Source organism: Leuresthes tenuis, unplaced genomic scaffold (assembly GCF_036924035.1).
Source record: "Leuresthes tenuis unplaced genomic scaffold, fLeuTen1.0.hap1 SCAF_4, whole genome shotgun sequence".
Taxonomy (NCBI): Eukaryota; Metazoa; Chordata; class Actinopteri; order Atheriniformes; family Atherinopsidae; genus Leuresthes; species Leuresthes tenuis.
This window is the reverse complement of record NW_027325358.1, coordinates 15807981-15820752: the sequence shown is the minus strand read 5'-3', so window position 1 is coordinate 15820752 and position 12772 is coordinate 15807981. Positions and strand designations below refer to the sequence as shown.

At 42.9% G+C, this 12772-nt stretch overlaps 1 protein-coding gene and 1 long non-coding RNA gene across 3 annotated transcripts in view; one reads left to right on the top strand and one right to left on the bottom strand.

Annotated features, from left to right (window-relative positions):
• Positions 1-1575: 1575 nt before the first annotated feature.
• On the bottom strand, positions 1576-12637 carry LOC140305803 (uncharacterized). 2 transcript variants are annotated; one of them, XR_011915378.1, is made up of 3 exons: positions 12528-12637; positions 7472-7566; positions 1576-1818 (listed from the first exon to the last, which is right to left on the bottom strand). It is a non-coding gene; the product is annotated as an uncharacterized lncRNA (long non-coding RNA). The 2 variants fall into 2 exon arrangements; XR_011915377.1 differs by lacking the exon at positions 12528-12637 and adding an exon at positions 11598-11863.
• LOC140305800 (glutamate receptor ionotropic, NMDA 2A-like) overlaps positions 11992-12772 on the top strand; it is a 95876-nt gene continuing 95095 nt past the window's right edge. Inside the window, exon 1 of the mRNA XM_072384789.1 lies at positions 11992-12400. Within this exon, the coding sequence (XP_072240890.1) occupies positions 12383-12400 (18 nt within the window). The 5' untranslated portion in view covers positions 11992-12382. The remainder of the gene's footprint in view (positions 12401-12772) is intronic.

The following is a 12772-nucleotide window of genomic DNA, read 5'->3' as shown; positions in this document are numbered from 1 at the left end:
AAAGCAGGATAAACAGGTAGGAGTTGAGTTTGAAAAAAATAACATTTTAGTGGGCAAAACACAGGAGACACTGCTGGTTAGAAACAGGTAGGTAGGCAGCAGAGGCAAACAAGACCAGAGGGAACCAGGCAGGCAGCCAAAAGTCCAAAAAGTAGCTAAATTCAAAGTTACTTACACGTCCAGGCAGGTACATGCAGGAAACAAGGGAGCTATAGAAAATCTGGAAAAATGTAATCTATATACTGAGGATATCATGGGGTAATGAAGAAATGGGGTTGGGGCTTGCAAACAGGTGGAGGATCAGTGTTGATAGAAGCTGAATGTCAATTGATGTGTGGTATTTTCCTGCTCTGGCTAAAGTTATCATTTTGTTAATCTACTTAAAAATGTTTTGATTTTGCAACCTGAAAAGTGAGGTTATTAATTTGACGACATGTGCAGAAAGAAGCAGTTGGATAAAAATGTTTTACTTGTCAAAAGGTTCGATTGGGGTTAGCAACAGGTACGCAGTCTTCAGAGGCAAAGCAAAGCTAGAATGGATCGGGCAGTCGTCCAAAAGTAAAAAAACTGGTAAAACAGGTAAAAGTCACTGAAGACAGTGAGCTTCTACAAACAGGAAGTGAAGCTGCAGCAGACGCCTTTCACGGTTGGTATTTTTTGTTGCCATAGCAGAAAAAATACAGGCAAAACAAATTAAATCAATGCACTAGAGTACTCTTCACCTTCATGGACCACTGCTGTATTTAATGCTATTAATTACACTTGAGCGGAAAACACGACAAACCAAAACGTCTGCTGTGAAGGTCTGTGGATGATCTGGACTTCATTTGAATTTCAAACAAAACACATTCAAGTGAGACAAAAGCTTTAAGAGATCACGAGGGGATGACGTTCAGAAAGTTATTCTGCTTATAAGAAGAAGTGAAAATGCAGAAGAAAACAGATGGAAGAGAATTGACAGCTTACTGGAATGACAACAGAAAACAAATACAAATTAGGCGTAACCAGTCCATAAAATAAAATAAATTTATATACTGAATTCTAAGCACACAAATGAAAATCACTGTGACAGTCAGGCTCATGAGGTATCATGAGTATTGCATATCATTTGTTGCACACATAAATATTTAGTGAGTGTGATGCGTGTTTGTCTAAGAGCCAGTCTGATGATGGCAGAGGTTAGGATGTAGGTCATCGCATTAAAACAGGTTAAAATACTCAGCTACCCAGCTTATGTCTGGTTTTCTAGTTGTTAAATATGTTTCCCTTTCATTGACAAATTCATAAACGATAAACATACTGAGAAATGAAAATCTTCATCGTTTGTATAACCAGATCCCACTCATCAAAGTTACTTCTTTTGCCAGGAATGGTAAACATTTGTTGCTTCAGTTGTTATAGCTGTCCTTGTGTAGTGCATGCTGTTACATCTGTTACGACCTTCCCACTGACACCTCTTATGCGGCAAGCCAAAATGTCGGTTGCAAAAGAATATTGACACTGATTGAAAACAAACAAACAGCTGCAGATTAGATCAACTCACACACTATGAGGATTTTACTGACAAGTGGGATTTATTCTGACAACTCTTGTTGGAGGATACATGTGAACTTCACAGTTCACCGGTGTTTCATATTCATTAGTTGTTTATTTCTATTCAAAGGAGAACCACGGACAAGTGATCAAGTGATGCCCTCAACACCCACGTCCCACGCTCCAGTCTTTCTCTACATGGAGGGAGCAGGGCTCTCTCAGCTCTCTGCTGGCCTTGAGGTCCCCGTTGGCCACTCATGATGGTCAGTCCACCCACGCCAGACGCTGAAACGCACAGGCAGCAACTATCACAATCAGGTTGCAGAGGAAATGCAGCAAGCAAAGGTATTTCTATATCTTATTCTGCATACCCCCATGCCTACCTGTGGTTGGCATATAATTAATTACTAGAAACATTTAGCAAAAGCTGTGTACACACTCCCCCCCACCCCCCAAAAAACTTGCATGTCAGGTTAATTGGTGTCTCTGAATTGCCCCTAGGAGTGAGTGTGAGCGTGCATGTTTGTTTGTTTCTATGTGGCCCTGTGGCCCTTTCTATGATGGACTGGCGACCCGTCCAGGGTGTTATCACGCCTCTTGCCCAATTACTGTTGGGATAGCCTCCAACCCCCCTCCCCCATGATGTGACCCTCAGTCGGATTCAGCAGGCACACTGATGTGTACATACTCTCTGTCTCCTACTCCCACCTTCTGTGTGAAAGGCGTAAATGATTTGGTGTTGCCTCTAGCTGGGAACAGCTGGGGAAAGTTGGTGATAAGATCAAGAAACATCTGGAGCGGTTTCACTTGATTTGGACATGGCACACGCGACATCACTCGCATACCTTTCAGCATATGCTGCTGTGTCACATGTGAATTCAAGCTAACTAATTGCTTTACTTCTGCAAATTTCCTGTGTGTGTAACAGAAGCATTTGCCAGTCGTAAGAGCAGACGTCCAGGATAAGATATTCTCACCAATGATAATTTTGTTTGAGATTTGATCCACTCCATCTCCAATGGCTTGTCAAATAAAAAAAAAATAAAATGAGCTGTGATGTAAGCAGTTTGTGTGCAAGAAAAAGTGTTAATGTTGTTAATAGCACAACTGTTCCAATTTTGTGCACTTGAAGCTTGGTGTGCCCGAAAGGGGATGCTGAAAATGTGCTGAAATGGCACCTACTAATACTTCTAGTAAGATTTTTATGACAACAGAAACTGAACATTTGATTAATTAAAATATATAAAACACAAGTTTTACGAGAGACAGTGTCTCTGTCAGCAGCTGCTGTGCTCTTAAAAAATGGACACGAAGCTTTGCACTTTGCACATTTTTGCATATCTTTATGTTCATTTTATGTACCGACTGTATATCCAAGCAAATGCTGTCAAAAGATAATTCATTAACTGCATATGTTTAATGTATAAACAATACATCCACCCTCTGCTGTTTTCAGACATCACCCGTAAAACCCCACTCTCACCTTACTGTGCAAGATATTGGAGCAATAATGTCTGTAACAGTGTGCTAGAGCTGTCCTCGTGGGAATGCTGTCACGAGGGTGATATTGGCCAGTGGGTATTAAAGTACAAAATCTCATAGGAGACTGCACAGCAAAACGTGCTGACTGCCATAAGAAACAAACATTCCCATTGGGGTCATATTGATGTGGCCTTAATTCATCTCATGTGTGCCACAAAAATACTGCATTATCACCTTGCAAAGGTCTGTGTGTGAGTGTGTCGGAGAAGGAGAATAATGTAGCCACTTCACTCTCCCTCTGTGGTCTTTTAGGTGATGCAGCAGATGGAAAATATCCTCATGGAGCTGAAGTTTCTTATTCAGGTCGTAAATGTCCAAAACAGGAACACTTAAGTGTACACAAGTGTATTCCAACAGATGCACACTAGAGCCAATGGTAGACATTGGGTGAGAGACCATTAGAGCCACTGCCACTTCATCACAGTGCTAACACAGAGAGACATGAAAGCATACACACTCACACCTACAGCCAATTTAAAATGACCAGTTAACTCAACTCCTTGTTGGATAAAACCCATAAGAAAAACATACAGGCACAGGAACAACATGCACACACTCCACATGTGAAGACTCCAGATGGCCTGTTGGTTAGAATCCAGAACCTTCTTTCCGTGACACAGTGAGTATAGAAATAAATCAAATAATAAAGAAATGTTGATCTCATTTGACAAAATGAATCTCAAAGAATATATGCAACATTTATGAGAATATTTGTCAAGGTTTGACACTTGATTCAGAAATGCTGAGTTGAACAAATAACCCATTTCAGCATTTCAGATTTGTTATTTGTGCTGTCCATTCTTCCACCAACTTTTCATTGTTCAACCATGACGACTTTTTTTAAACTTCTGAAATAATGATCCCCCCGTGACTTCCTCTAAAACTTTGAGAACACTGTTTACTCTTGCTGGTTCAAAACATTTAAGCCCACATTTTTCTTACCACGAGAGAAATCAGCAACTGATTGTTTTCTCTTTATTAACCTATTATGCTGATTCCAGCATCAAACCATCAAGATAAGAACACCATCAGCTGTGGGCTTATGGCCAAGTTGGGAGCTTATGTTATTGTCTGTATATTGGATTTGTCCCCATAACTTGGGAGATATCTGCAGAAAAAGGCTTGCCAGTCTTTGTTTATTCAGCAACACCAAACTTCAAAGCTGCTCCCCTCACTGAAATTATTTCATGCGCTTTTTTTCACTCATTGTTAATGGAAAACAGGAGAAACGAGTGTGCTTGTGGCTTTTAGGTGTTCAAGGGGTCCTAAAAATACATTGCTGGAGTGGGATAGTTCAGCTGTAAACGTTTGCAGGTCCACATGCTCATTCCTGGTTTCATCTCTCTGAGGCTGATCCTGCATGTGAACAAACAGCCTCTCCAACATTTTCCCAGCCCTCTTATAGTTTTTTTTACAACCTGAAAATGTGTTTCTAGTTCTTATCAATACACCTGTGTTAGTCTGAAACGTAACAGTACTTCAATCTCAGGCTTTTGGTCCTGTTCTTCAGATTTTGAAAGCACCCTTCAGCGATGCTGATAATAAAAAAAAGGGGAAAAAAAGTAAAAAAAAATCCAAAAAGTCAAAGCCTGAAGGTGAGCTTTTTCAGTTTGCTCTGTCGACTCGACCAATTAGTTTGATTTTTTTATACATCCTGTAACACTGAAGCGCTCCACTTCCCAAGAATCTTCGTTCCAATTCCCTGACAACCCAATCTGGAGAATTTAAGGGATGTCCTGTAGCTCGGTGACTTTCTCAGCTGTCAAATTTTGTACCAGGGTGCCCAGGTGCTTTAGGTGCAAATTAAGACTGGGGCCAGCATAACCCTGGAAAGGTCAGAAGTTAGAAATCAGAGCCCTCTCCCTGCACCTTTCCCTTCTTCCTCGCAGCCTTAAGCCCTTTGAACCAGATGAGTATGGAAATAGTCACACTCTTGATACACAATACAGAGATTAAAAATTAATTAAATGCAGGTGTAATCTAGCAGAATGTTAATCTTTTAGTGTCATTTGAAAAAATAGGGTACTTACTGGATGTAACCCAGTTGTACAGTATATGTCAGGTTTGCCAAAAATGTTTTCATGCATTGTTGCTTTTTGATGAGTTCATCCTGCTGTTTTCAGACTGCAGTGTACACAGTTGTTGCCAATGCTGGAGCAGCAGCTTTTCCTGCAGGATTTTTAACCACTGAATCAAACCTTCCATCTGAAGGGAGCAAGTGAATCTGCAACTATAGCTCAGCCACACCAAACACCCTCTACGTGAAATGATCGATGATTGGCCAAAGTCTTCCCATAGTGACTAGATTTTCTAAAGCTTGTCAAATGAGCCAGAAGGAGGAGCACAAGTCGAGTTTCCTCTCAGAGCTCTAGAGTGATAATATGGCGAAATGTTAATATTAAAGGTTTGTCCGGTGACGCCAAAAAAACAGCTGCATACCGTAAATAACCATAAATGGTGTTGTACTTCCTCAGATCAACTGGATGGTGTCACTTTCTGCGTATTTTTTGTGTTTCAGGTTGTGACTTGAGATACATGAAGGAGGAAAAGTCAACTCTGCTTCTCTGTGTCTGCAAACCTAGTGTCATACAGTGGCAGCAAAGGCTAAATGTGACCTCCACATCACTACTGTGGCTGTCAGTTGTAACTGCTTCGTAAAGCTGGGGTCAAGTCCTCACAAAATCTAGCAGGTTCATTCTAAATGAGCAAAGAAATAGTTTGACTTTTGGTAAATGCAGTTGTTTGCTTGAAGCAGAAACCAATCAACTCGCGTGTCACTGTCCAAACACAGCTAATCTCACTGACCAACATTTATAGAGCTCACTCACTAAGTTGTTGAGGCTAGTTCCTCATCTCTGTTTGGTTGCCCAGCAACCAGCAAACACCGCAAAATGTCATTCTTAAAGGCAGGTTTTGTATTAAATAGATTAAACATAGATTTTTTTCATCAATTATATTGGTCTTAGTGGTCAGCATTTAAACTTAGATTGCAGTATGTTAATTCAGAATGAGAACAGTAACATTATCTTACGGTATAGTCATCGATACTATTTGGTCACAGTAATCAACAAACAAAGTGGAAAGTCACATGCTGACAATCAGAATGTAAACAGCAAATATTATCGGCACACACTAAAGACTTTAGGAATATGATGGACAGAGTAATTTCAGCATCAGCCATCCTTGAGTTCAGCAGTAGGTCATCAATGTCTTAATCTTTTTGAAAGCGAGAATTTACCATATTTGGACACGGTGGAGCTGGAGAATGTTATTTCAAAGTTGATTGGACAAAGGTACTTGTATTCGATGACAAATATCTAGGAAATAAAACAACTGTTCACAGAAAGACCACCACCTTGAGCTAAAAAGACAACAAGTACCCATGGGGAAAATGTTATTGACTTATTTTTTGAAAGAAGTTGATGTTTTTTGAATGTGAGTCTACTGGAGGCAGTGCTTAGGGGCCGTCAGTTGTATTGCCCTTTAAAGCTACATCGGCTTTATGTCTGACAGGTGAAGGCTAAGCCCGTTTTTTTCTGCAGTCTATGGTGCACACAGCCACTCGCTGTGAATTCTCCAGACATGTTACCAGCTGTATTTACCCTTTCTGCCTGGGTGAAATCTGCTCTGGTCCGAACAAACGGTTTTACATACACTTACCATAAATGTTATTCGGAAAATATTAAGGCTGAAGTGCATGTGTGAAAATGCCTTAAGACGCTCCCAAGTTATGCAATTAACTTTTGAACCTAACTCATTGAGCGAGGATGTGTTTTCTGCTGTATTCATATCAGCAAAGTTGGTGTCAATCTTAATGTGTACCTAACAAACTACATAAGAAAGTATGTGTGTTTCCCTTGTTGGTGTTATTAACTGCACCTGTATCATTTTCCTTTTTTATGTAAAATATGAATATATTTTATAAATATAGAATATGAACTATCCAGATCTTTAAACGTAACCTTTTCCACTCAACTGAGCTACACCTTCTTTAGAAAAAGTCCATATTGTGTGCGTGTTTAGGAATAAGAGATTTTTTTAATGCTTTTTTAAGTTTTCTAAGATGGGAGGAGTCTGGGTTCCAGCTCTGCACCTGTTGAAAATAAAAACACTTTAGTCTAGTTTCATTCGAGCTTCAAAACTTTCAAACTCTTACTTGCATTTGGTTATCAAATTATTGACTGACCTTTCAGAGCTAAGGATAATTGCTGATGAAGCCGAGTGAAAAAGACACTCCTAGCTAATTGATTTGGCCACAGCAGTCGTTTACTTTATAATGTGATCAGCACTATGATAGGAAGTAATCGCCCATCAATTTTTGAAAGAAGCAGCTTTCAGAGGTGCCTATAAATTTGAACGGTTGATGATTCTACCAAGGGAGACTGTGGAGACTCACCCTAAACTTGTTTGGGATCCAAGCACTGCACACAGCCCCTCTCTGGTTGGAAGCAGAGCTGTCTGTGGGAGAGCTTATTTCAGGTCACCCACTCTCTGTGGGCGACAATATGAGAGAAGGTGGTGAGCGTAAGAGAGGCAGGGAGACAAAGTAGAAAGACACAGTGAAGGGAGAGAAAGTCTATAACTCGGTAAATGCCAGATCTCACAGCGTTCTGCTCCAGATAGAGAGCCTCGAATAAATTTCATCTTATTTTGATGTAATTTATTGACAGAGTGATTCATTTCCTGAGTCTATATAAAGGCATGTACTGTAGCCAGTATGCCATGTCTTTGCTATGGCGATGCATCATCAGGGAGGAAAACGAAGAACAGTCATTGTGTGAAAGACAAATTTGTCTCGTAGACTCGCCTCTCCCCTGAGCTCTTCATGCAGTCATTAGGCTGAACGCAGCCCACCTACTTTCTTTCCCAACCAGCTCGCTTCCAGCTGCCGTTTAGAAGTGAATCATACTTTTGTGCATTTTGTATTGTGTTTGCCTGACAATCAAAGCCCTAATTATTGTCAGAGCATCTCTTGTGTGCGCTGAAATGAAGTCTTTTGTGCCGTGGTCCTTTACTGGTTGTCTGTGGTTTTGGGAGCTTTTCCTCTTCTAAGTCTCGGTTGGTGTTGGGCAGGCTGTTGATGCTCCTCATTGGGAGGAGTCTGGGTTCCAGCTCTGCAGCTGTCGCACCTGTTGCTCATCAGCCTCATCAGTGAGCAGCTCTTAAGGACCAGCTTGTGCACCCAGTGTCTGTATGATTTCCCCTCCTTGCTTTCCAGCGCTTCCTTGCTGGTCGAGAAGTGGTTCACTTACCTTTGCTTCCTAGCACTCTTCTTGAGCTAGCTCCAGTTGAAGACTCCTTGTACCTCTGCTATTCTCATGCCTGCCCACCCTCCTACGACTCCAGCACCTGCTGCTCCAACACCCTCAAAGCAACCTCATCTATCACAACAAGTAAGCCCACATCATCTACAAACAGCAATACTTCTTGACCAGTTCTTGGATTTTCCTTGGATTCACTCAACGGAAATAACTTGTTTCCCAGAACTATCTTGCTGCACAAATAAACCTGTTACACTTTTAACAGTCTGCATTGGATCTCGCTTAAAAGTCGACATTGTGTTGCCGCTTCTGGCTGTGACATTTTGGATCTCTGGAAAGTATGTTCTGCTAACTGTAGCTATTGTAGTGGACCATGCTTTGAGCTCGGCTGGATAATCACAATGAAGGACTCCATGTAGCTTACCTTCTTATGTAAAGAAAAATTAAATAAGAAAATCCACAATGCCATGCATAAATCACATACAAATTTCTTGTAAAAATGCATCACAAATTGAGATGTCTTGTTGTCATGGAAACGGTACCATCTTTTGGAAAAAAAAAAAAAATTCATAAAGATTTTTAAGTTGGTGTCTGCGGGAGGGTTCTTTCAGTACGCAGCTAGTGTAATTAGAGTGTGCTTAAAGGACATCCACGCTGGTTCAGTGTCAGCAGTGGGAAGGCCGAAGCTGCTTCTGCTGGATGGGTGTGGTGACCAGTAGGGCTGGGCCACGTTACTCTGAGTGCCAGCGCTCGGTGTAGCCGGTGGTTTATGAATGGTGACTTTCATGTCACACACCATTTGAAAAAAACTTTAGCACAAAAGTGGCAACACTGAAAAGTCAGTTACCATGGATACAAATATTATATAATCAAAGATATATTTTTTTCTTTTTGTTAGAGGACTTGTGCAATCAAGTTCTCTCTCCTGTAATTTATTTATCTGTTTATTCATTTATTTTTCCCATCTGTGTGTTTGTGTACTCTTTTGCTGGTTCTGCAGTTGCAGGTGTGTTAATTGGACTTCTTCTTCCTCTCCACTGATCCATTCCAGGAATATTGACGCACTGGGCTTTGACAATTAGCAAACCTGGAATGAGCTTTTTGTCTTGAATAATTACAGAGTAATGACAAAATAGTTTGCAGGTTGTTGACACACTGCACAGATAATGACTCTCTAGTGTTTTGCAAATATTCTATAATCCCACATAGGGTACAAGCTATTAGCAGCAGGCCTGTCAAATTTAACAAGAGAGGGGACATAAAGAGGTAAAGAGTGCTCATTGGGTTGTTTAGATACTGGGAGGCCAGTCTGAGCTGAGTGTCTGAATGTTTGTCCAGCATTGTGTCTGCAGCACAGCAAGCCCGGGTAACCTCTGTTCAATGTGCTGCCGGCCCATGAAAGATGCATTACGACTGAGACCAGCAGTTCTAAATCTATTATAATGAAGGGGATGCATGTTCACACAGTTCCAGCAGTGATGACTCCACCCTCCCCCGTGCCACCCTGCTGCCTAAATTCCTACAATACAGGCAGAGCTGAGCTGAGTCACTATACCGTGTAAATGTTGTGCTGCTGTGCACCAGATGATTGCATACTAAATGAGAGCGGGACAGATCCTCAAGTTAGTGCACTTGCAGAAGCCCGAGAAAGGTCATGTCCCAGAAATTACTGTGGGGAGGTCTGCAGGCCTGCATATCCTAGAGTTTAATTAAAGAAAACCGCATAAAAAAAATTAAAAAAAAGCTTATTCATGAAGGCTCTGGAAAAAAAAACATTTTATTTCCTTGGCAACAGTTTTAGATTTAAATATAGACTAAGACAATCTGAGCCAAACTCCACTGGGAGCTCGTTTTTGGTAGGCTTAGTAAAAGTGATTGTTGATTCTCAACAGTTCCCAAGAGGTCGTCTTAGGGTCTCTCCTGTCTCAACAAGATGCCTCTAATGGGTAAGTTAAGATAAGTTGGATAAGCAGACGAAGATGACGGTCAGGGGCAAAGCAGAGCTATTATATTTAGAACCCTTGGATATTTTTCTCCCCCTCCAACGAAAAATACCATTATCCACCTCTTAGTGCAGCCTTTCTCCTTCTCTTTTATGTCCACATTATGCAATCTTGTTTCTTTCATTCCAAGCCTGGGAGGCTCTGGCTTTGATGGAGGAGGATAGAGGACCTCAACAGGTGGATATTTTTTATTCTAGGGATAGAGGAGTAGGTGGTGGAGGAGGAGGAAGAGGGCAGTGAACTGTTGGGTCGTAATAAGCCCTCTGAACTGCTTATGCTGCTCAGTTTTTTGCCTCAAAGGGTTATTCAGCTTATGGCAGCCAGTCCTAAAGTCCCAGCCTGCTAACATGACCCATTGAAGAGGGGTGTCTTCACCATATGTCTGCAATGGGACTCCAAGGTAACACTCAGAGGGAGATGCAGAGACTGTCAGCGTTCCCCGAGGACCCCACCTGAACTGCAGTTTTGTTCTGCTAATTATGTTTAATTGAGACTGTGGAATTCACAAGCGTTGCCTCTATGTCCCCTCGTCACACTCGTAGCCTTTAAAAAACTGACACTGGCGAGGGAACATGACACACTGCAGTAGCTAATCGTTCCGGCGCGGTGATTCTGAAGCGATCGGGATTGTAATTTTGAGGATGAGAGGGCTTTCTGCGCGGGGACCAGATTAGGTTGCAACAGTTCGGCGGATATTGAATTTTTTTTAATTTTTTTTTTATCTGTGCGCAGCTGATGAGGAGCGGAGGCGCCAAGCAGCGACTTGTTTGACGCGGCGACAGTCGTCAGAGCAAGCACGAACACACAAACAAACGCGCACAGACTCGTACAACAGCGGTGGAGCAACGCTTGAACAAACGCGCGCACGCGGTTTCGTTTGGCGAGATGGCACCAGGTGATGGCATACACAACGGATGATGCTGTGCGCCATAGATAGCCTACCTCCCGTGCGCCTTCGAGAAAACACACCAGGACAAGCGACAGTCAAAGAGACAGAGAACCCCACGAGGACAGACAAGGACTAGCGACTCTTCAGTTTTAACGCGTTGTGAAGTTGGAGTCGCTTTTTCTTTTTTTTTCCTCTTTTTTTGTGAGGGGCAGACATAGCGAAATCTCCCATAGCGCGTGCACTCTAACTCGACTCATACAGTCTCTTTTCTCATTCACAACGGGAAGGTGAAGTCACCCAAGTCTGCACCCCTACCACTACCCTCTCTACCCCTTATATGTTTAATTAACTAGGCTGATGTGTAAGTACCTTCAGCCAGCGAAGCGTGGGCGGGCGGGCTGCGGGGTAAAGACTCTCCCGGAGAATATTTCCTCATTTCTCTCCGCCCGGGCGCTCAGACGGCTGCCGAGCACCACTTCTGTCGTGTGGCACAGAAAGCCACAAAGACAAGCCGACCCGTTTAAACTTGTTCAAATTTTCTAGAGCCGCTTTGGAGTGCGTCGTTTGCTCTGAAAGTGCGTGAGGGCGAAGCAGAGAGGGAGCGCGAGAGTGAGAAAGGAGAGGGAGACTGAATGTTTGTGAGTGTGTTTTGATGTTATTTGTGACGGAATCCCCCCTTCAGTCTCCAAGAATCCGGAGCGGCGCAAGGAGGAGGAGGACAGGAGAGGAGGAGGAGGAGGAGGAGGAGGCGCGCGGACTTGTCCACGAGCCCTCACTGCGGAACGCGCGGGGCTGCCGCTGGAGATTCCAAACCAACGGTTATTTGGAAGTCTCACTGATACCCGCAAGCCAACGGCTTTTTCTCCTTCCCCTCTTTCCCATTTCCCCCCCACTGATTGGACCGCGTTTGACATCTCAGCCGAGAGGAATAGCCTGGTATGTTTTAGAGGGCTAGGTGGCGTTGGAGGCGCCAGGTCTACAGAACCAGACAGGTGGATTTATCACTTTTGGGGTGCCTATCTGGGAGGACTGATGGAGAAAAAATTGATGGATTAATCAGACGGAGGAGAGTCGTTTGTAATTCCCACTCCTGCCGAGGGCACCCGAATGGAGTAACAGGCTGCAATGTCATCTCCACCTGGTCGCCTGGAGAGATGTGTCACGGGAATGGGGTGAGCTCAAATGCTTTTTTAAAAATTTTTTTTTTATTTAGTTCAGAACTCTCCTCCCTGGGGGGAATGTTGGTTTTCTTGTTCCAATGGTTTATAATCTTAGGCTGCTGTACACTCATACACTCACCTTCTCCTTAAAGTGGAGCAGCGCCAGGTTTGGTGAGGTGGCTGGTATGTGTTCCACTCCGCTCCTCCGTTCGTCCGAGTCCTCGACACACAACCTGCTGCATGCCCTACATAGATGAGAGCGGCACTGGAGAGAGAAGCGTGAGGGGAATATTCGCTAAGGAGCCACAGGCTGTTTTTACTCTCTCCCACTCTCTCTCTCTCTCTGTGTCACACAAACACACGCGCGCACACACACATAGCGCA